Here is a 24,268-nt window from a genome sequence, read left to right on the forward strand (position 1 = left end):
CTAGTATTCGTTTTAACCCAAATATACACACGTGCTTGTTGATGTTCCAGATCTCGCGTTTGGCTCCAGTGTGCGAGAAGGCAGGCCTCGCTCATTTACCACCTCGTCAGACCTACAGCACCTACCGGCTAGTGTCCTGCCCATTTCACCAGCAGGGACTACGCGGACCTTGGACAGAGAAGGAACAGGACAGATATGCACTGGCTGGATACCTAGTTTATTAGCATGCGGCCATGGGCCCTACAGTTTTGTATGCGACTAGACACGTAAAGAATCCAAGTTGTGTTTTTACTGTATGAATGGTACATTTAGGCAATAAAAATAAAAAAAAACTGCACTCTTTATTCTTGTCCAGATTGTGTGTAATAATAAACCAAAACAACGTCGTACTTAGAATAAGAGGAGCAAAAAGAAGTGAACGCGCAAAACTTTATCAATCAGAACGAAACAATTGCCCTTTTGATAATGTGGCGGGTTGCGCGACAGGAACAAGATCGTGCGCTGGCCATCTGAATGTGTTTTGAATTGGCGCTAAATTCCCCCCCCCCCCCCCCCATATTCGGCTTTTCAGTCCTCAACAAGATGGCGTCTCCCAATGCGTGTCTGCAACGCGCCGCCATGTTTTAGTACCGCCCCCGAACACCAGGGGTTTGTTCGGCGCTGCGAGCGAATATCGCGTCCCATGCAAGGTATAGGAAGTTTCACTCCCCTGGCGCGCTCCTCAGTCACTCTCGCTGCTACTGCTCCGACTGCTGCTCCACCTGCTGCTCCGATGAGTTGAAATAGACACTAACATGTCTGCTACCGCGTTGGCTGACGGAACCGCAACCAGCTCCAGCGAATTGAACCCCGTGACATGCATTGCATCACACCAGGGTACCCCTCGCGGGAAGATAGAGAGAATTTTTTTTTTTTAGCATCGCGCAAATGCCATCTGCAGCTGACACCCCTTGCCTGTCCCTAAACGGTATACTTGTTCAGAGAAAGTTCACATTCTAAAGTTTGCAGTTTAACGGAACGAACCACGAGGCCGGTAATTAGGCCAGAAATCGGTGATATCCTACGCATAACGTCAAGCTCAAAATAGGGTCTTTTTTTTTCTTTTTCTTACGGGTTGCTCCCGCGGGGCACATCCAGCGCTGTGACAGCACTGCTTTGCCGACGCGGGTGGAGATTCATACGTATAGCACGAAACGTGAGCGCGCCTGTGTGACGGCTAATGAATGCACGGCCGAGAGCAACAACAACGCGTGAAGCTCGAGTTTTCGGGTGCAACTGTCGAGCAAACAACATCCGGCCTCGGAAGACAAGGAGACACAGCTCGGGTGGAGAGGAGCGAGCAGGCAGCCTGGGCGAGTCCTGAGCACACACGACATCGAGGCCGCAGGCACTTGGCCTCAATGCACGGACTGGAGCCCACGCCATGGTGCACTTCGGCGGGTAATAGGCGCGGGTCGGCGTTCTCCCGCGGCCTACGCTCTAATCCGGCTCGTTTGGGGGCGGCGCTAAGGGCGCATATCCGCTCTACGCAGCAGCATATAATGAATTCTGCGCGCACAGAACAAAAGGGTCGTGTCCCACAGCACGTACACAATGTCCACTCGAAAGCAAGTGCTTCGGTGCTGCTCAGAGTTTGAAGCTGCAGTGCGCGAGTAGGAAATGAGTATTTTTACAGCGGAGCTGCTAAGGCTAATATGTGTGCGCGCGCGTGTGTGTCCGTAGGACGAGAAAAGCCGTTCCCTCTTCACTTCGGCCCGCCGTATCCATTCAGCCACCTGTTCGCCTCCGGCGCTTCATGTTTTAATATAAGACGTATATTGCCTTCAAAAACGTCTTCCCAGCAATGCATTTGTGTTTAGCAGAGAAGCCGACTTTAAGGAGGTTGCTGTAGCTTGGTTTTTGAAGCTGGCTCTCCCACAGCGTGCGTTGCGCAGTGAAGACAACTCGTACCCTCGAACACGGCGGAAGGAGGCCACTGACGACAATCGGGCTGCTGACGCGAAGCGTAAGCGCGACGCCCGTCCGGACCCCGAGTGTCGCGACGCAGAAAACGCGAGCCGTCGGCGTGGTTACAGTCCCTCCGAAAGCTTCCCCGGTGCGACGGCGCGGTTGAAGCGGGAGTTTGTGGCCAAACGATAACCCACAAACAGCTCCGCTCGTCATCCACCTTCAAAGAGAGGAATGGCACTTGTTTGCTTCTTTTTATTTCAGTCGAGGTTGGAGAAAAACTTGAACCTTGAATATCGCGGGCTGATATGGCCTGCTTCCGTAGCCATACGCAATTAACCAAGCGATTTTTGATGTGGTAGCCAAAATGCCAGCTGTTGCTCAAAATAAACGCCTCAATCGCGGGTACGAAACTACACAGCCGGATCCAAAAACCACATAAACAAGTTAAGCGTAGAGAAACGCGCAAAATCCCGCTCTTACGCTCCTGAGCGGTTTCCTGAAACACTTACAAGGCGAGCGCGTGAGAATGAGCGAGTGAAGATGATTGATCGTGGCAGCCGATGGCTATCGCACATGCTCGATGAAAATTGCACAGGAATCCCCTTCCCCTTTTCTTTCTCACTCACCGCATGTTTGATAAGGGTAAATATTTTTAAAATGTGATAGTGACGTTTGTAATCTTGAACGCGGGCTTCGAGCAAGGCTCCTCTTCTGCCGGTCTTGTTCAGCCCGTGTTCGGCGCTCGCTGCGGTGCGCTCCCGAACGGCGGTGTGGCTGCCCAAGTGTTCGCGGAGTGGCCCTCAATATGCCGCTGTAGGAAAGGAGCCGTGGACTCGGTGAGCGGTGGCCTCCTACATTTATTCGAGTGCGTAAGCCTGGCCGGAACTGGGGAGCGGCGATGGCATGCTACCGCCCAGGCGCTCGGTCGTGTTCGATGTTCTCTCGCGTTGCCTCCTGACGTTAGCCAGGTACCGCTGATGATGATAGTGAAATGATGCGGATGGTGATAGCGGTGCTAAATGCACATGGTGGTGCCTCCACTACACTGTCTTTAGCAATTCACGTGGGATTCTCCCGGGAAGGAGGGCGTGTACACAATGCGACTTCACGAAATACAATGCTGTACAGAAACGACTCTAAAGCTTGGCATTTCCGAGTTCTGTAGTTTTCATGGTGACAACACATAAGTATCCACGCTTCAAGCCGTTCGTACAGCCAATTTCTAAGGCCAAATATAAGAACCACGAGAAAAGAGCTGCGAGTGTGGATGGCGATAATAAGAACGCCTCCAACTTCAGGATGGTTTGCCTAAATCTTGTTGCAGGCCAAAGCAAGGCACTCAAATTGAGATCTGCATGATTAAAGACTCATTCGAGCGATTGACTGCCCTCCGAAAGGGCACAAATTATCGCCGTAAGCCGATTAAGACGGACAAAACGAACGTGGGTTGGACACCACAGAAACGGGAAGCTGCAATTCGCAAAACCACTCCCAGGAAAGCTCTAGTCACTACCCATTAGGGCCACAACTCCAGTTCACACGAGTGAAGGCCGTTCTACATGATGCGAATTCGCCTGCGAATTTGCAGCTGCGGCGCCGCTCGTGCGGCAAAACAACCTATTTTTGTAGCTTAAAGGAGCCATGAAGACAGAATACGAGTTTGTTTTATTCGAAAGACTTCGCGTTTTATAGTGCCCACAGCGCTTGTCCGGCAGCAAATGCTGCCGTGTTCACCGAGAAATTGATCAATTTAAGTTAAAATATTGATTCTCGCGTCAAATCGTGGGTTTTCGTAATGTCAGCAATGACGCCAGAAGCGCGTGTATTCAAGCGAACTTCCACTGCGTCATTCGGGTTTGCGGCCTTGCTGTCCGTCAGCCCTCCCAGATGGCGCTGCAATAGTCATCCACGAACCGTTGTCCGCCGTGCTTTGTATTTGAGCGTATTTGCACCTGGCTTGTTTTTGTTACGGTAAAAAGTGATCGACTCGTGAAACCTGGGGTATCCTCGACAAGTAGGGTCATGTAAGACAACGCCGCTTACGCCAATCTTCCAGCGTCCTGTAAAACAACTTCAAAGCGGCGGAGTGCTGTGCAGCTAAAACAAGCATAGTGCGCCTAATACCAACAGCAGTGCGCATTGGTATCTATGCTTACGTGCGTTTTTGTAACTTTCATTATTTACCGCACCGTTCTTACTGCTGAAAAATGAATATGCATTACACTTAAGCGCAAATAGTTCGTTCGGAAAGCCTATAAGCCATGCCTAATTTGCGTTTGCTTTTCCCGTCCTCAGCCAATCGCACAGCTGGACCCATTTAACATCATAGGTTCTGTTGCGGGAAATGAGCTAGTGGGTCGCATGGGCATTCCATTTTTTCCTAGTTATGTAGCTTATTCGAGCGAAGTGTGCGTTAACAGTGGTGTCAGTATGATTCTATCGGGGCCATGTTTCGAATGAACCGAAGTTGTGTTTTGTCCTCAAGGCTCCTTTAAGCGCATTCGAAACAGAGAAAGCGACAGACGCTACGTGTTCTTCCATGAGCACGAATCTTCGACGAAACGACTTCGTTCAGAAAGGTATGGAGCACTGGACAGCAGGTCAGAGTCCTTATTTTCCGCACTCGAGCCTTGCTTAATTGACCGCGCCGTCTGGTACGGTCCGCGGACCGGCGGAAGAGCGCGTCCGTGATCCACGGATCAACGGGAGCAAAGCCAATTTGCAACAGCCGTAACAGAGTTACAGCGGCCGCAAACCACGGGAGTGTCAGGGGTAGAGCGCGACGGAATCCCCATAAGCCGACTACTGGAAAATCCCCGTCACCGAGTACTCTCGAGACATCGGACACCTCCGACCGGAGAGGATTAGCGCCCCGGCCCTGCGCGAAAGGGTGGGATGACGACGGAGTCGGAGGGGAGCACGGAGAGAGGGTGAAGGGGCCAAGGCGGAGAGCGTATGCCGCACGCAAGGCACGCACGCCACGGGCACACTCGATCTGATTACGGTGCAGAACGGAGGATGCGGAGCACCGCGATGAAATCGGAGCTGGCTCTCACGGGGCGCGCCTCCGACGTGCTGCGTAGGAAAAGCCTGTCGAGTCCATTCTTGTAAGGTGGGATATGTATACAGCGATCTGGAAGCGCGAGCTTCCGATGTTGGAAGGGCACTCTTAAATTTGGGGATTTCGATCAGAAAGGGAGTGTGACAGGGAGATACCATCCCGCCAGAACTGTTCGCAGCGTGCCTGGAAGAAGCTTGACTGGGACAACGCCGGACTAAGGATAAACGGAAAATACTTGAGCCATTTGAGGAATGCAGACGACATTATCTAGCTAAGTGTGTCTGGAACATCCGCAAAAATGCTTGAGGAACCACAAACAGAAAACACGGCCGTGGGGCTGAAAACTATGAATAATTATAACGTAATTATGAATAAACATGCCGAAAGCGCCCTCTTCAGATATGTAATGAAACGCTAGGACAGGTAGAAGAATATAACTATATTTCGGACAGGCTGCCAGTGTTGACCCCAACCACGAGAGAGAAATCCGGCTTAGAATAGGCATGGATTGGGGTGCACAGGGCAAGCACTCCAAAATAATGAAAAGTAAGCTTCCTCTATCACTGAAAAGAAGGATATACAACCAATGCGTCCCGCCGGTGATGACATATGGAGCGGAAACTTGGCACCTTACCACACAACTGGAAAGCAAACATCGTCCCAACGGGCCATGGAATGAATAATAATAGGAGTAACATGAATAATAATAGGAGTAACACTTAGGGACAGGGAGCGAGCTTCTTGAATCAGAAAACAAACTAGAGTAGATATATCATAGTTGAAATAAGGAAAAAATTAAGGCCATTCCACTCAATGTGAAAGCTGTCGGAAGTGCAGAGCAGTTATTCGCCATAATGGGCTGCAGCACCGTTATCCGCTCACTGCTGCATTTCAAATTTCCCGCCTTCGCAGTGCTCGTGCGCCCCCCGCCTGAAACTGCGTCAGCGGGAGTTCTGTTCTTTTTGCGCTTGCTTTAATTTCGTATGCTGGAGATGTTTCGCGACATTACGAACGCGCAATTTTTTTCTTGCGCGGCCTGAGCCTTTCTGCGGCATTTCATTTCGAACGCGAAATTTCTTTCTTGCGCGACCGCTTTTTTCGTTTACTATCGTAGCAACCCAACGAGCGTTCCTGACTAAACGAACGCGGGGGCTTCCGGTTATATGCACAGATTTTGCCTGAAATGTACCTGCAGTTTTCTTTGCGCTAAATAACGGGGAGATGTGTGACAAGCGCCAGCGGCTCACGAGGTTCGAACGGTTATGACTATTTAAACCGCATGTTTTCGAAGCCTCAGCATGACACCCTGACGCAGGGACAGAAGGCTGTATGTACTTGGGTCCGTTATCTCGCTGCACCGCCTGATTCCGGCAGTCGCATCGACTGTTAACGAGCTAAGACGACAAGGCGAGCCCATAAAGTGCTCTGCACTTAAAAATGTACTTGGGCTGTCCACATAGTGGGACGAAACGACTATACCGCTGGAACACCAAGGTAGCAGAGTGATACCGAGAGACTAATCTAGAAGAAAAGGAAGGCCAATAACTCGACGGAGGGACGCAATAAGGAAATTTGGGGGGTAAAGAATGGACTCGAGCAGCGCAGGGCAGGAGCTTTTGAAGGTCAGTGGGAGAGGCCTTCGGTCTGCATTGGACCTAAGTCGGCTGTTGTGGTTGATGATGATGATGATGACAACAGCTCGCGCGGACGAGCGAAGACAGAAATCACGCATATAAGCGGCTACAGCTGTAGGAAAGCAAACCGCAAGCCGATCCTCCTGCAGAGGCCCACAAGATACGTGCGTATAACCTATGTACGAACATTCGAAACCGGCCTCGCCAAGCGAGCACGCCGGCCCAAGTCCAACATCGTGGATCATATAAAGCATAGCAACGTTTCTTTTTTTTTTTTAATATGCACCCACATGTTTAAATCTTGCACACAACGAAACATAGGAACGCATCGGTACGACTCCCACAGGACCTATCTATACGCCTTCTGTGCATGATTTATGTTTGCTCAGAGATTTCGATAAATCTTCCATAAATTTTGGTTTCTTATAGCGAAACGTGCAATACAAAAGACGCTAAACAAGTATAGCAAGAAAACAAGTATCAGAAGTGCTATTTTACACAAAGTGCAACTAAACAATGAACAGAAAATGTTTTGTTCGCGCGCTTCATAAGAACAGGCTAGAACAGCCCACTTGGCGTGCACCATTGCATAGAATTGGAAACACTTCCATGTCACATAACGTAAGAAAAGGGGCGTTTAAAGTCAAGCAAACGCACTTTGTGATAGAAAGAAAATGGTGGGGGGAGAAGTAGAGAAGAAACAAAACTGAAGTGCCCTTGAAACTTTTGAAAACATCTGGGACGTGCCTGTATGGAGCCCGAAAACTCTACACCAGCGAGAGTTGTTTGTCTAGTTCTCTAAATTTCAGAGTCGCAGAGCAGAGCTGAACGACGCACTTACATGTTTATGCGGGACCGCAATAAAGAAGCGCGCGTTGCCAGGCAAGGTCGGTCGGGAAGCGCGCTTCCACAAAGTGCTTCGGGCGCTCTGTGCATTATGGATGCGAGCTGGCGTCCCGAAGCCGCATTTGTCGAACAGCGAACACGGGCTATAGAGCCCGAACAGTGTTTTCCTAGTTTACAATAAGAAAAAAAAAACCAAGTTGATCGGTGAAACCATACCAGTAAGCGAGAAGCGGCCGGCGGGCGTTTCAGACACTATCGCATAAATTTCACGCGCGAAGTTTCAGACACCAAGCTGGAAGGCCGGACATCTAAGCACACCCCTCCTCAAACTTCGTATGGGAAAACTACCGGAACACTTGTACAAACAACGAAGTAAACTCCCAAGCTTAGAACGAAGTAAAAGGAAATCTTGGTGGCGTCTTCAGACTGCCCACTGTGCCACAACTCGGAGTATCCCACGCAGAAGAAGAAGAAAAAACAAGGAAAGAAGGACAGATAACGGGGCGCCGCCCTCCAACCAAGCGTCGGTCGCAGGAGGAGAATCTCCGCTGCAGAAAAGGACACCGCTCGCGGACAGGGGCGACGGAGCGCGAAAGCCGCTGAAGGAGAACAGCGAGCGTTCTTTCCGGCCAGTTGGACACCGAGGACGACGAGAGCGCCGAGCCACGGGCGCGCTCGACCCGCGGTTCCCCGAACGCAGCCGCCCTCGTCGAGCCACGAGCCGGAGAGAAGTGGAACCGAGCTCGCCGAAGCGAACACAGCCCCCTGCCAAGGACCGCACTTTGTAAGTAAAAGGCGACAATTAAACAACAACAAAAAAATGTCGCCTCTACCCTTCTCTGCCTCTACACCGTTCCCAGCCACGGCCGCAAGACTGTGTGGCCGATATTACGGGCCGTTCATTCCGGCGCCAGACGCCCTCCAACCGACCCGGGTATCTTTCGTTCCCCATGGCTCTGGACCACCCGGTTTCGGAAGTCCCTTTTCCCCCCGCCGCAGGCCTTTCTCCTGCCATCTCCCCAGGCGGCCCCTGATCCCTAGCACACACACACGCACCGGCTCCCGGGCGCTGTCTGCCCGCTTTCCGCACGTATAGCAGCGCTCACATACGGCGGGAGCGCATTGCGAGATTACGGGACGCCAACGGCAGGCCAAGGTGGCAATCGCACGTGCTGCCCCCGTGGCCTGTTTGCTTTTTTTTTTTATTTTTTTTTTTTTCGTGCAGCAGACGGGATGGGAGGGCCCGTCGGCGCTAAAAATGATGCAGGATTACGGGATACAAGTGCCAGCTAATAGCTTCCCGCATCGTAGGCCTTGATACAGGGAAATGAACAAAGGAAACAAATGTATTCGGAGTAAACGTCCAGCCCGATTAGTGTGAAGGTCAGGCTCACGTTTATTGAGGGAGACGGTTTAACACGTCCCAGGGGGATGTACGCGGCTGCTATTGACGCCGGCCGAGCCCGCCGAGCGTGCACAAAGTTGCGGATCGGGTATTTGGAGTGCAGTGACGGTTCTCGCAGCTGCCGCAACGAGAAATAAAAACGAAAGACGGTTGGGCTCTCCCAACCATGGAATTTAGTGCGAAAGCAACAAACACACTTTCCCGCTTTTATAAGGTACTACACAACGGCGAGTATGTGGCTTTTTGCCAGGCTTCACACTGAGCGTGTGGTCGACCGTCCTAGTGCTGGCGCTGTAAGTAACTTGATCGATTAATTTGTTGATTGATTTATCGATCGATCGATTAAAATTATTGAGTTGATTAGCCGCTTCATAAAGCGTTTTCCGATACACACATCCGTGTACAAGCGACTGACGGGAGAGTCTGATTCGAGTTGTATGAGTACATCTATGGTTGTGTGGCTGAAGACGTGGCCGTGAAAGCATTACCTCTTTCCCAATGTGCCTTTTCCTCCTCTTCGTTACGTAGCCGCACGGCTGACGCATTCCCGTCCCTCCGCTCCCACCGCCATGGTTGAGCTGGCCCCTCAGCAACCAGCGTACCATTACTTGGTAACCGCGACGATGTTGCTGAGGCTTAACACAACATCAGATAAATCCAGTGCGGTAAATTACAAGCGCTTCCGTACAAAAAAAGAGACGACACGATGGTATGCGAAGTGACTCTGAACCACGGTGTAAGAAATAGTTGTCTGAGCCCACACGGACCTGCTGAACATAGCCACTCACTTTTAGAGCAACAAAATTGAAAGCTTCGTAAGCATATATAGGTATGAATTGTGAAGTGACTTCAGCGTAAAGACCGTTGCTGATGGAACATGGCGCACAACAAGGAAGAACGGGAGAGGGAGGTAAGGTTGAAGAGGTGGTTTATTTTTTTTTAATTTTTGTCCTGGTGAAGAACTGCGCACACGGATGTGCTTGCCTCCGGTACCTTGCGACCAGGTAGACGCCGACTACCTGGTTCACTCACATTGCACAACTTTTCTGATAACTTGTGCGCGCCTCCTAATTCTCGATTTTGGGTGAGAAGGGTGAGAGGGAGGAGTTGTGGCGGTGGCATACGGAAGAGCGTCAGAGAGAACACAGCCAACGCAGGTGTATGTACGAAAAAAATTCCCCCGCATTTCCCCGAGGGGGAGAATGTGAAAGTGCGAATGCACGGTTGTCGGCCCGCTTGCGGCGCTTGCGCTCGGCCCCCGCAGCCCACCGCCTCGCCGCCTTCTCTTCCATCTCTTCCATCGGGTTTGTAGTATCACGTGTACACAACGCAGTTATCAAGCCGCTATAACGCCGCTGAGTCGCCAACGCACGCCGCTGACGACGTAGTTTGAACTTTGAATGCGTTAAAGATATAACGCGCGTTACTCACACTGATATCAGCGTGGCGTCCGTGGCTTAGTCGGTAGCGCGTCGCGCTGCGGCCGCAAAGTCCTCGGATCGAAACCTGGCGCCGGATGCTGTTTCTTTTTTAAATATAGAGGAGCACTGCGGACGCCGACGCCGCCGCCGCCGCCGCCGGCGGTGGATGGTTTGGGGTCGCTTATAAAGTGCATTCGCACTTAAAAAAATGGGGAAAAAAAGCGGCAACCAGAACATCAAGCATTCGCTCTCAGCTGGTTGCTGACAGCTCGATCAAGCTTCGGTATTAGTATACCCCTCGACAGCCGTCACTACGGCTTATTCCCACGCCGTCGCCGGTGCTTGCGCGCGAGACAGGCGGTGACACCTGCCCGTACAAACACGGCACACGGCGCGCCTGCCACTTCCAACCACGTTCGGCAAAGAATCCCACCCTCGAGGGCAAGCTACCCGCAGGTGGCGCACGCGCCCTTCCTTCCATTCCCACCGCTCCGGCGTTGAGCACCTCTCGGAGGGCGCCCCTACGAATTCGACGTAATTACGAAAGCGCGAGCCCTCCCACGGCGTTTAGTTGCGCAGTTGCGTGCAAGGCAGTATATAAGCGAGGGGCACAACTGTCAGGTGAACTAAACAAAGCAGAACGCCCTGACTGCCTCTCCTGTGCGAGCGGAGCATATTACTGGCAGTCTCCGTTACACCGCGCGATCAACGCTGCCTACTGGCTATACGCTATAATACCAGCTGGTGCACGAACTGATTAAGAACGGCAAATGATCGATGGCCCTCGGGAAAGGAACATGCGCGCCTCTTCGCGAGTTAAGTTGCCAATAGTGCACCGAACTAGCCAGACGAGGAATTCAGTGAGGGCAGCACGCCTGACCTGTCTCTTTAGCAGAACCGAGTGACGATTAAAAAAAAGAAGTTTCGGCGGCGTTTGGGGTGTGTTCTCGGAAGGGCGGCACACGCAGCTATTGAGGAGACGCGCAGGCGCAGAAGCAGCAGAGTGCACAAGCAAGGGCGTGATGAGCACGCCCCGCTGCACGCTCAATGAAAGCAATTAAGCATTGCCTGGGACGCCACCACGGTTGAGTAATAATGAAAATATATAAAAGTAGAAGCGCAGCATGAAACATTCTTGAAGGAAGGCCACCTTTTGATGTTAAAGGGACATGATGACAGCATACAACTTGGGTTTATTTAAGAAGGGCGACGGCGGAAAAGAAAAAAAAGGCCAAATTTAGCACGAACATCATGTAATTAAGCAACATAATTAAGAACGACGACGGCAGTGCGGCAGCCTCTCCAGTCATTCCCCTCACAGTCTCATATCAGTGGGCGACCTCCCTGATCACCATATACGAATTGGCTGGAAGAAACCGAAATTTGACGTTGCGCCAAGGATGCGGCATCACTTCCACGAGACACTTTTAATATAATAATTTAGCAGCGCTCATTCCAGTCAGGCCGTGCGTTGTCAAAATCGGAAGAAATGTCGAGAACTCGAGGCGTCACCCGATTCAAATTGAAACATTGAAAACCACGTCGGGCTGAAGTCACCCGATTCTTGCTGAATATTTGTCGTCTGTGCACGCACGGAACCATTGGCCACGCTATTACACAGATAAAATACCGGTTTTACTTGTCGAAGTTGCATCTGCCTACTGCCGAGCGGCAAATGCGGGCTACGGATTAATTTACACCACGCGGGGATCCTAAACGTGCACCGAAATATCGACAAACGAAGCGTTTTAGTTTTTCGCATCCCATCAGAAAAACGGTTACCGGGGTTGAGTCGAACCCAGAACCTCGTACTGGTGTAACCAAAACGTTTTATATATTGAGCCACCGCAGGGGGTCGTGTCAAACGTTTTATTTGGTGCTGTAGATTAAACGATGATCGACAGAACTGATTGATTGTGGAGTTTAACGTGCCGACGCTACACAGGCGATGAGGTGCGCCGTACTGGAGGGCTCCGGACTAATTTTGGTCATCTGGGGATCTTTAACGTGCGCCGAAATCTCGAACACACGGGCGTTTTTGCTTTTCACCTCCATCAGAAAAGCAGCCGCCACGGCTAAGAATCGAACCCGAGTCCTCGTGCTCAGCAGCACAAAGCCTTAGCCACTGAACCACCGCGGCGGGTGGAGAACTGAAGCTTGCTCGGGCTGTGCAGAGCAAGCGAACAGCGCGACGGAGGGAGCGGTTGCGGGAGCCGTTCCGGTCGCCGCCGACGCTCCAAGCAGCCTTTTGCAGCAGCCTTGCAGAGAAGCATCCCCGGAGAAAAGCGTACGTGCGGTGAAGCATCCGTGCCGTGCCGGGGGCTTACCGCTGTAAGGAGGCGTCACTGCGGGGAAGCATGAACCGTGGGGGCACGATCAGTGCCGAAGAACGACCAAGGTTGTTTGTAGTACGACCGGTGCAGAAAAGAAGCTTTGACGGAAAACACCAGCGCAGAATAAGATCAGTGCTAAAAAAGGCGGCTTCAAAGGAAAATCACCCGGAAGAAAATAACTCCGAATGAAGATAAAAAGATAATGGTGGTGATGGATCGGTTCCATGATGACCAATCTTACGGTTTCTCCAATGCATTCACTTTATAGGGCGTCAGTAATACTATAGTGGGGTCATAAAATCGGATCCGATTAGCCAGCAGTGATGACCACATCAGTTCAACGTCCGAGTACTCAAAATGACACTGGATATACTTACAAATATGATTACCCCCCCCCCCCTCCATAGACACAGACAATAAAAGCCGACCCTGAACGTAGTAAAACAATATGTCCAATTCAAACGCGCATAATCGTGTCCCGCCGCTTTCTTCGTCGCAAATGCCAAGAGCGAAATAAACCGGAAAATCACGGATGTCCTCAGAGACAGGCGCGCATAAATACATCAGAAATAGTTATCAGAAATAACGCCTCCTTGAGTGCAGCTGAAGCCAAATGACACCGCATTGCTTTAGCCACCACTTCAGCAAAGATACAACACGAATGCACCACCCAACGCACGAGTAAAAGAGACGAACAAGACGCCGCCGTGTCGACCTTCCACGACAACGCGACGCGGCGCTCCGTCGGCAGCGGGGAATCCAAAGAGGGCAGCGCGTTCAAACGCACGCCCAGCTGTCATGTCCACTTTTGGCCGGAATAAATCTCTCCCGAGCCGCGTCTACGAACACATAAGCGGGGAACGAAATGTCGAGCGCGCACAGCGACCACGCTGTATAAAAACAGCGCCGCCGCCGCCGGCTGCTGCGTTTCCGACTCAGGCTTGCGAACGTGCGAGGCGGCGACGACAGCGAAATTCAAAAGGCGTGCGGAGCGGCGCCAATGAATAAAAGATGAACGCGCAGTGGCCCCCGCTCATCGGTCGAAAAAGACACGCGTCCGGGCTGACCACCGAGCCGTCACTGCGTCGGGGGGTCGACACACGTACACCCAAGGCCATTCACCGCTCACGCACGCCAGCCCCGCAGACTCGAACCCCGGCTGACGAAATTGTCAATTACCGCGCCGTAATAGCGGGCAATCCCGGCCCCCGTCATTAAAGTCATAGTTCGCCAGGGATTGCGGGCAGATGCGTCCGCAAATTAACTACCAAGTTTCGTCACTGACGCGGTTATTTTATCGCGGAGGTATACCCGACACCGCACGCTTACGATTGCGCTGACCGTTATGCAAGGAGACGAGTCGTTCGTCATTCTGTTGAAGAGTAAAGACAGAAAAATGCCCTCTGCAATGATTTCGAGCACCAAAACGTTAACTAACAGATTACTTAAAGTGCAATAATAGCCCTTTGCATCGCACTACAGGATCAAGAACGAACGCATTATGTAAAATGTACACGCGCCTTACCGCAAACTGTTGACGTCGGCTCCAAAATCCTAAGGGACATCATCTGCCACCCAAAGAGTATAAATAAAGGGAATCCCAAGATCTAGAAATGGCCGATTTCTATATCTACTCAACAATCCTATAATGTCACCACAGTAATTCAAGCGGCCATGAAGAAACACCATTTATGGCATCCAGGCTTTTTCTCTCTCACACACACACAAAATTTCGCCGTCATAGAGCACTATCTGCATGTAAGACCGGGCGCATGAAGGGATGACATCACAGTGTTTTAAAGGCTTTAAAAGCGTTAACAGGTTTGGGCAGATCGTTGAATATTGCCCAGGCCACCTTTCTTCTCGCTAAAAAAGTGTTAACTGCGAAGCACGCGGCAAAAAAAAAAAAAAAAAAAAATGCGATGTTAAAACCAGTATAGGACACGTAACGAATACGACGTGAGAGACGCCAACGGCAACGGTCTACAAAAAAAAAAAGTGCGGAAATTTTAGAAATTCTTCTCTATTGCGTAAGCATTCCTAGCTACGCCGGTTCTATCCGTTTGGGTTTTTTTCTTAGATCAATAATCCACATTTACACCATTGGAATTGTTTACTTGCGATTGTACTTTTTTGCGCGGATGCAAAGCGTTACCCGGTTGGTGCTTTCTCATACTTTTTTATTTTCCTTTTTTTGGTGTGATGCTTTTTTTATTTTATTTTATGTCCGCGTTCGTTGTGCAATGGCCACCCAATAGGTTTTTTTTTTTTATTTCGGTAGCGCATATTAGTATTTTATATTCGGTAATTTTTGTACCCCTTAGTTTTTAAATTTTATTTCGAGCAGTAACCTCTAATGAGTGAATTTCGCTACCTACGCCTTCTTGTCCAGATGCCCGACGTTACACTCGTGGGGTTCTCGGCAGAGAATGCTTGCGCATTAAAATTTACGGCGCCGTAACGAAGCGTATCGTTAACTGGCTAACTACGGCTCGAGTCTCTCATCTCCGCCGTTCATGCAAACAAGCATCACACAAAGCTAAACAGCCCAAAATCCCGGCGTATCCTTTCGGCGAGCCCTCCGCACACACATCACACGTCTCCTCAAGCGCGACGAGCATGCACGTCAAGAACCGCAGCGAAAGGTACTCAATAGTTATCGTAGCGTGACAAAGCTGAGTGACAAGCGCGACACGCGAGCCCCGCATGAGAAGCAATGTACTCGCACAAAACACCGGGCCCACAACGCTGTTTTGTCCCTGCAATGGGGCCGTCGTCGCCGGCAACGCGTTCCGCCGACGGGAGGGAACACAACAAACGCGAAAGCCGCAAGGAACGCCGCGAAATCTGGGTCGATGACACTCGCTTAATAAGTGATGGGGGAGCAGAAAACACGCAAGCAGGCATCGGCGCGCCTGGCGCTCGAATTAGCGCTCGAAACATCGCGCACTGCCCGGTTTGCCGTTTGTGAGCTGCTAGCGCGACGAAGAATTCAGTCGGAATGCTAGTAACGTGAAATTGCTTACTCCAGTATGCTGTTTATGCCCACGCGGTGACGGCGGTAAACAGTGCTGCATCGCAATAGCAGGAGCAGAACCTTTATCACAATGTATCATAGAAACGAAAGGACACATCAAGAAGGACGAGGGAATATCGCTGTCATTGCTAACCACCCTCATATGCACCAACCAACCTTTCTCCCTCTTGCAGGACTAACCAGTCGTTAGTGCGGATATACGTGACAGGGCGGAATAGTTCGCTGTTCAGCTGTCCCGTACCATAACGTGTAACGTGCCACAGATGTTCCTTCATGCAAAAGATACAAACAAATACGGACGACAGTTGGTTTCAGCAATCATACAAGTGCGTATTCCTCCAATTAGAACACTTCAGCTTTATGCCCGGCACACGCGCAAACTTGAGACAGCGCGTTGAAGGCATTAAAACTTTCCTTTAGCTGGGGCAGCTTATAAGGCAAGTAGCCTGATTCCCAAACAAGGCTCGGTACGTCGCGGTGCAAGAGAAACACGTCGACAACAAGCCGCTCACCCCATACCTGACCGTAACGTCGCCGCAGATTCCATTTAATCTTGAGTGACACAACCGACCGCACAGCTGCTTGGCTACTCCATTACGTAATACCCAGCACTTGTTGCGACAAAAAAAAAATCAGAAATACGGGAGGAAGACACCTTGTGGCAAGGCGACGACCTCGGTGCCGACGAAGAGCCGCTTAGCACTTCGCCAATTACTTGAAGCCGGTCAACCAAAGCTAGCGCGTCCCCGCTAGCATCGGCACGCCCACGTGGGTATACATACATAGCCACCGTGCCATGCGCCTTTCGCAAGGCCGAGGTGTCCTGCGGGCTCAGCCTTACCACACGTCCCTTTTCCCGCGGTGCAAATTGGCTTGCGTAGGCAGCGGAGTCCAGCCGTGCGGAAAGACAAAACCAGGTAGACAATGCCTGTAGGCGAATGAGGCTCTTGACTGGGACGAGGGTGGGACGGACGAACACGCTACACGCAAACACACCGCAAAGAAAAGAAAAGGAAGAGAAGGAAGAGAAGATATGTGCGTTTATATACTTTTTCGGCTTAGCCCTGGCAGCAGCCGTTTTTCTCGTTGGCGCAGTTGTCCGGATGACCTAACGGCGCAAGCGCAGCCTAGTCCCGAACCTACTAAGCTGGTATGAAGACAAAAAAAAAAAAAAAAGGATCTATAAAGCATAAGCAAGGCGACTGTGTCTATCGTCAGCGAAGTTGCAACCTAAAGTAAATAAAAAAAACGCGCGCTGAAAGATGTGTGAAAGAGCTTCCATTGCCGGCGTCATGAACAAAATTAAGAGCAAGCTACATTTCTCAATCTAACGCAAGATGCACGATGTTCCGCTCCTTCAGGTGCGCGACATCAAAGTTGATGTGGCACGCAAACTGGTATTTTACACGTCAATGCACCATGTGGACTCCGTGGACTTCGCGGACAATGCGAATGACTTCCAAAAACGCGAATTATAACTTGCCATCGCGCATGAGCCTGAACTCGCGCGAGCTTCAGCGGGAAATACAAATTTAAAAAAAAAATCCTCGTGGGACATTACTAGAGCTTTTCACAAAGGGTTACACGCACGCGTAACAAGAGGACATGTCCTGGTTTATTAGACTCCCGACATGTACTGGACAGTTTTGGATCAGATCACACTGCCAAGCTGTTCCCTTACGAGGTACTAACGCCGTTTACGTGCAGCTTTTGTATTTTGTTTTTCCATGACAGCATTGAATCCGTCGCCACAGGCACCAACAAGCGCACCGAATATGCGGCACGTTCGGGTATAATATAAGCAGCGTGAGAAGTAATTACTTTTCAAGTGCAGTAGCCGGCCGATTTTTCGGACCCGGAGGGGAACGAAAAATAGCCGACATAAAAGAGCAGCCCGAAAAATCCGTGAGTCATTACTCCTATGGGACAACTGGCGGTTCCTCGGGAAAGCCCGAAATATCCAGCAAGTCCGAATTTTCGGAGTCCGAAGAAACAGCCGGCTACAGTAATTCCTACCACAGTTTTTTTTTTTTTTTTACAGCTAATCTCCATATGGCTAGGATTTCGTAAATTTTTCATGTGGGCGAGAAACCTTAAAGCCAAGCCAACTTTACCACAAAGGCTAAACAGAAAACAGCTCTAACTGTTGTTTTACAAACACCTTCTTAAAAGAAGGCTCTGCCATTAGGCTGAATTTAATTTAGATGCCATAATTAGTTCGCAACAAAAGTGTTTTAAAATTCTGTGCGACCTGTGCGCCGTGCGCTTGCTAAACGGCTTCGCCGGGGACCCACTTTCACGAAGTGGAATGGTTGACGATCTCTCTCCAAAAATGTTTTCACGTGAGAAAACGTTCTCACGTCATCAGCCCGGCCGTCAGCGGCACGTCAGTGCGGCTTGAACAGCGAGGCGTTAACAAGAATTTCAGTTCCCGGCGAGTACGTGTACGTACTGTGCCACTGATAGCCACCGACACCGACCTTGTCGGCATGCAAGACTGGTGCTGCGAAAGGCACAAAGAAATGACTAACAAGAAAACTGGTGCAAGATCCGGACTGTGGTGTCATGAAAACGGGGACGCAGCAAGTGTGCAAGATAAGACAAGCGAGATAACCGCCGAGGTCGCATCTGCACAGCTCCACAGCAATGAAAAAAGCCTCCGTAGCGGAACCGCACAAAGCACCTGTGAACAGCCAACCACCAATAGTCGTGCTGCATGCAAATACGAGGGTGAAGCTTCACGCCAACGTTGGGAACAGATGCAAGCGCTGGTAATACGCAGAAGAATAAGGATGATCAGCTGGTATAAAACCGTCAAAGAACAAATACTTAAGTGCTAAACTAGGACGTGCGGTAATGAGTAACGCAAACAATCTAAGCGCGTATACGAGTATCGCTAGACACTGAAATTAACGGCCTTATGCGCTTTATCCTTGACTGATTACTCCTGAGAGCTGTTCCCGTGCTTGCGAAGAAGTTCTAGTCAATAAAACAATACATTGCACGAGGTGAGGTCTGAAGCCCATACTTCAACGGAGTGAAACGCCGGAAAGAAGCGAGCAACCTAAACCCGCTTTCATCTGAGCATTCCGAAGGTACACTTGGATAGTGGCCCATTGAACCGTGCCCTTCATCATCAATCTTGAGAAGTATACAAATCTAGGAATAAGGTACAGAATTTATTGTCGTAACCCAGGGCCACTGTGACCCTAGCGGGCACGAAAAAAAACAAAAACAAAAAAAAAGTGCAGCGGGTGGACCCAGCAAGGAAGACCGTGGCATTGTAAAGAACATCCCACAACAGCGCCAACAAATAAAAAAGCGCAAACTAAATTGACTGCGGCAAAGCAGCTTGCACATAAAGAAGTGAGAAATATCTTTGTCACTCGCACACGCTACTATCAAACCATTGTTTTACTACCCTGCTTACAAAATTGTATAATTACCGCGAAGAAGGTTTTCGAAAGTACGCGGGTGAAAAAAAAAAAAAAGTTTGCCAAATACCATGTGCATTTGAACGAGAAAGGAGGCTCCGATCAAGTACTACAAACTGAAAAAAAGATTGTTTTTATTCTTTGGTAGGTCGGTGCCTTCTTTCTCGTTCAAAAGCACCCTCCCGACAAGGAGGGCGTTCCGAAACCTCGACTGCATCAAATTTCCACTTGCGCCGATCGTCAAGCACCATTCCGGGAGTGCGGAGACAGAATTGCGCCGCTGCATTAACTGCACTCTGTACGCCATCAATGTATGCACAAACCAATCAATATACATCCCTCACCCTGCACTAGCACATGGAAAAACGCGACCCAGTAGAAGGCGGCTCGAATTCCCTCCTGAGGCGGGCCAGTCACGCACAGCCGTCAATGGGTCCACTCGCATTAGGTTCTTAGCGTTGCGACGACCGCGAATCTGCCTAATGAGCAATCAGCCCCGCAGCCGCCGACTCGCGCGTGCGCCGGCCGACGTCGCCTAATCATTACGGAAGAGCAAGCGAGGGACGAAGGCCGAGACGCGGCGGCGTTTATGCCGCCGAAAGTTCCCTAGGTGACCCGCAGCAATTTCGTGGAAATGCGCCAGAATATGAGTTGCAAGCCAACCATGACTACTAAACTGGGCAGGAAAAAAAACTACGTGAACGAAGAGGCCACTGCCGTTACATGCGCGCACCGAAAGGCAGCTCGCGCCATCGCTAGCGTTTATCACGCCATTATGCAAGTGTACAGCCCCGATTTTTCTAGAGCTTCAGTCTTTTTTTTTTTTTTTCCTAAAAATGATGGCGTGAATCCCTGCCATCTTCTGTTGAACGAGGTAAACAAGTACACGGCAGACGTAGTAAGAGTAAAAGTTAGTCGATAGAGTGATGGCAGAACGGAGAACCGGTCCCAGTACGGTACCCGGTACACGTGCGTATGCGCACCAGTTTTTCCGCCTCTGCGCACGCGCAGTAGCACTGGTCGCCTACCGGGTACCGTACCGAGACCGGTTCTCCGCCCTGCCATAACTCTATTCACGGCTAACTATATTTCCAAGCAGCAGGAAAACGGTGGACAGCTTTACTGCACACCATGCAGGACTATTGCGGATGACAGTCTGCACAGAACTCAACGACTCACGTGGCTGCACAAGGCTTTCAGCAAGATCAAGGAGCGTTGAACAGTGTAAAACAAAACAGGAAGTGCTCAGTTGTGACTCTGGTCTAACAACGCGAGACGCCTCTACCACAACCCCCTATTTTCTTTTTTCCGCGCACGAGGCCACCGCTCCCGTAAGCTGCTCACGACGTCAACGCAATGTTATTGAACGCTGGTACTATGGCCTACATACTAGCGTTTTGCCTTAAACCTCGCCAAGGTTTCTTTTGCGCAAAATAATGTTGGCACAATCGAATCACGTCTCCTGCTGTTTTCCTCTTTATACCTCGTTTACGCAGAGACTGATATGGACGGCGTGCTTTTGCAACGATGCGGCCTCCGTGTGTCGCTGGAACGTCACAATCAGAATGTCGATTTTCTAATCGAAAAAAAAAAAGTAAACACATTTTAACAGCGGAATTGTTGTAGCTGGCCGCAATGTGTAGGGCATAGCGTGTAACGCGCTAAAATACCAAGAAAATGCCGAGCGCTCGTGAGCTCGTGCCTCGCGGCGACCGCCCAGCGACCCCGGCTGCGTAGTGGCTTTAGCAAAAAGAAAGGAGAAAACCCTGAGAAGCGCCTCGCGTTGCCTACCAACCAACAACGCCACCGCAGCTGGCGTAACACGTGCTTCACGGAACCTCGACGCGACTCCAGGAACGTAGCGCATGCGCCGTGCACGTACGCGCCGACCCTAAGCCCCAGCTGTCGTCAACCGCTACCGCGAATGTAATGCTTGGCATGGGCAACACGACGATATCGATGCATATGACGATGACTACTACAAGTACAGTGCAAAGCGACGACGGAACACGTAATTAAGCAATGTCAAACCTGTACAAATGCGTGGTCAAGTGTCCTTCAGTGCTCACGTAGAAAGAAATCCTGCAGCATCACTATGGTTCAAGCATTGCGCGACTTAGTGCAAGCTTCGCCAGCTTTGTTTATGTTTACATTCCAATAAAGTTACTAAAAGTGCCTGGGGTATACGCCCGAAATTCCGTAGGGCGCAAGAAATATCCGCTACACACCACGTCCTGGTAAAATAATTTAAAAATTCAAAAGCCTTCCCACTAGTGTGAAGGTGGAAGAGCAGCGAAGCTGTATTTGTGCATAACAATATTGAGTGTACGGTGACCTACTATGTTGATCGAATAAAGACACATAAACATAACTTCCTTTGAATTAATTCTAAATTAATTCTCACAATTTGTTGTTTCGGGATGGTATCGATAAAACAAGAGTTGCAGCTGTTTTCTGTGACCATACGCATTCCGTATTACAAGTATAAATGAAACTCGGAATAATTGTAGGTTCATCTTAGCGGCACATTTCAGTACGATTTTTTCCCACGATACCCACATCATATTAAGAGCTAAGCAACAGAGCCCTTCACACTAGCTCTGGAATGAGCGTGTGCGATTCTTTGTCGAAGCGACCCAATAGACGCGCGAAATGTCGGTCAGAACCTAGCGCAGGACAGAAAAAAAAAAAATCCACTTCATCTAACGAGGAAGACGGTTGAAACGCAAAGCTTTATCTGCGCGAAATTGAGCAAGTGGGCGTTTGGAATTGATTTGTTTGAATTCGGTTTATTCAGAAGTTCAAGTAGCTTAGAGTATGAGTAGATGCTTGCACTTTACACGTGAACTGCTTCGTCTGTGTCGGAAATTAATCGGGTAGACATCAGCTTGATAACGCAATTATTAATGTAAAGTCTCTCTACAGATATAAATTACTCCGGTATTACAAATCACAAATAATAAAAAACACCAAACTACTGGCAACACTTGCACAACTTCGAAAAACCGTGAACACATATAACATCCGTCGTCCCGAGCAATGGAAAGTGAATACATGCCGTACCAACTACGGAAAACAAATGCTTAAATTTTGTTTACCATCTTTGCTTAACGAATTTTACCTTGTACAAAATGTCGACATTTTTTCTGTTTCGTTCAAGGATTTGCGGAACATGTTCTTTTGATTGCGTTGTTTTGTAGAATTCTGCTGTTCCTCTTTTTCTGTATTTTGTTTATTTTCACATTTTGAGTGTTTTTGTGCTTCCGTGCTCCCGGTTTTTTCTGTTTATACTTTAGCCCTTCTTTTAAAAGTAAAACCTACGTAATCATGGGTTACTTAAAGAATGCCTAGTATTTACCTGGTTATAAACATGTATTGTGTAGTTCTTTATGGTCTGTAACTCTTGATTTCCTTTTTTGTAGTGACCGTGTTTTGTCACTGCTCTACTTGTGAGAGTTCGATGTTGTGAGAAGAAAAATAATGTACCTTGCCAAAGACGTACGTGCCCTTTGTGGCACTCACTGTATGCCATGTAGGGGGCATGGAACCCGTCAAGCCACTATATGGCTTTTTGTCCATGCCCCCAAACATCACTGATGTTGAAATAAAAAAAAAATGAATTGAATTTACTTAGGTTCGATTCCGACCACAGGAACCCCCCCCCTTTTTTTTTTTTTTTTTTTTTCTGGGGGCGCTTCGCGTTTCATCGTCATCCTGTGTATGTTGTGGAAAGCCATTGTGCAAAGCCCTGCCTTTCCTGCAGCGAGTTTTGGTGTTACGATGTGCGACGCAAGCGGGGCCCAGAAATTTTCGCTTTAAAAATCCTCCTTAACCAATTACAACAACGCACAGTAGTAGGGCACTAAGCATGCCCATCGTATAGACAGCGAAGGCGCGGCTGAAAGAGGAAGTGGTTTGTTAGTGTAGCGAGAGTGGACACACCCCCACCCCCCCACCCCCATCGCGGTTTGCACGAAACAAAGCACCCGGGGAAGGTTCAAATGAGAGGGAAGGCTACCCACACGCGCCAAGGTAACCCGTTACGGCGGCGGCCTAATTGGGAGCGCCCGAACGCGCTCTGCGGACGGGCTCCGCGCTTTATCGCGTCCCGCCAGCACAGCACAGTCGCCAGGGCGCGCACACGCCACGCGCCAGCGGGCGCCCCGCGTTTTCTCGTCCGGAAGGAACGAACCAGGGAGAAGCGCTGGCCACTAAAATCGGCCACAACGTGCCCTGCGAACGCCCACACGTGGCTTCGCCCTCGCACGATTTACAGCGCTGTCACGGCGTATCAGAAAACTCCCGGAAACACTCTCAAAGCTGTGCACCTCGAGCCTATTTTGCGCAGCCGGTAGCTAGCAGTCACAAGAAGTAGGCGATCCGTGCAACCCTCAATTAATCTCTATGTAAACCTCACGCACCTTTGCGAAAAGCTTTCGCCCTGCAGAGGGCACAGGGACAACGACGACAACGATGATGATGAGGGTGATGGTGAGGATGACGAAGATGGTGGTGGAGGAAGGGGGAGAGATACCTTTAAAGATACGGGAAGGTCCTGCTGACAGCGAGCTTGGCTCCAGCCAACGCAACTTCAAACTCGGAACATTCGCTTTGAAGTACTCCTCGCTTTTGCTTTCCTCTTCGGAGAAATAAAAGGGAAAGGGCGTCCAAGCGAGATCCGTACCGACATGCTGCTAAACAGCTGAGAAAGCGCATCGGGATCAACTTTCAACCGCGAGGGAGAAGATGGCTGACTTTTTCACGCGGCAAAGCCCGCAACAGCGCTCCAGGGGAGATCGGGAGGGGCATGCTCTCGGGACGACGCTCTCGATGACAACGGGAAGGGCGGGGAAGGCTTTCATAAAGCCCTCGAGGCCTAAGAAAAAAGCTCACTGGGTAAACGCTTACTCCGGCGAACATGTCAACCGTGCACCCACCGAGGCTCTTCAGAAGCCGGCGACGTAGAAAATCCCGTCCTCCAGTCAACTGACAAATAAAAAGCTGCCCGGCACGCCTGCCTGTGCGCTCACGCCCAGCGCCGAATAATGCGCTTTTCCAGACGAACTCTACTTTTACTTTCTCTTCTCTACGTCCACATCGATTGCAGCTGCGCCGAAGTGTCGACCTGAAGGAGCAGGAGACACCAG

The 24,268-nt window shown here is 50.1% G+C and overlaps 1 protein-coding gene across 4 annotated transcripts in view; it reads right to left on the reverse strand.

The window, feature by feature from the left end:
- The window catches only part of LOC144170353 (uncharacterized), a 313,794-nt gene that overhangs the window by 176,418 nt on the left and 113,108 nt on the right, over positions 1-24,268 (reverse strand). The window contains exon 1 of one of the 4 annotated variants that reach the window (XM_077700103.1): positions 16,529-16,662. The exons of 2 other annotated variants lie outside the window; for them this stretch is intronic. Coding sequence is in view for 1 of the 2 variants with exons in the window: in XM_077700100.1 (XP_077556226.1) it covers positions 16,343-16,471 (129 nt within the window). In the remaining variant the exon portion in view is untranslated. Of the gene's footprint in view, positions 1-16,342; positions 16,491-16,528; positions 16,663-24,268 lie in introns of those variants that run through there. One more of the 4 variants, XM_077700100.1, reaches the window with a different exon arrangement.

Source organism: Haemaphysalis longicornis, unplaced genomic scaffold (assembly GCF_048455015.1).
Source record: "Haemaphysalis longicornis isolate Haplotype H1 unplaced genomic scaffold, Haemaphysalis longicornis Haplotype H1 scaffold_2, whole genome shotgun sequence".
In the NCBI taxonomy this organism is placed as follows: Eukaryota; Metazoa; Arthropoda; class Arachnida; order Ixodida; family Ixodidae; genus Haemaphysalis; species Haemaphysalis longicornis.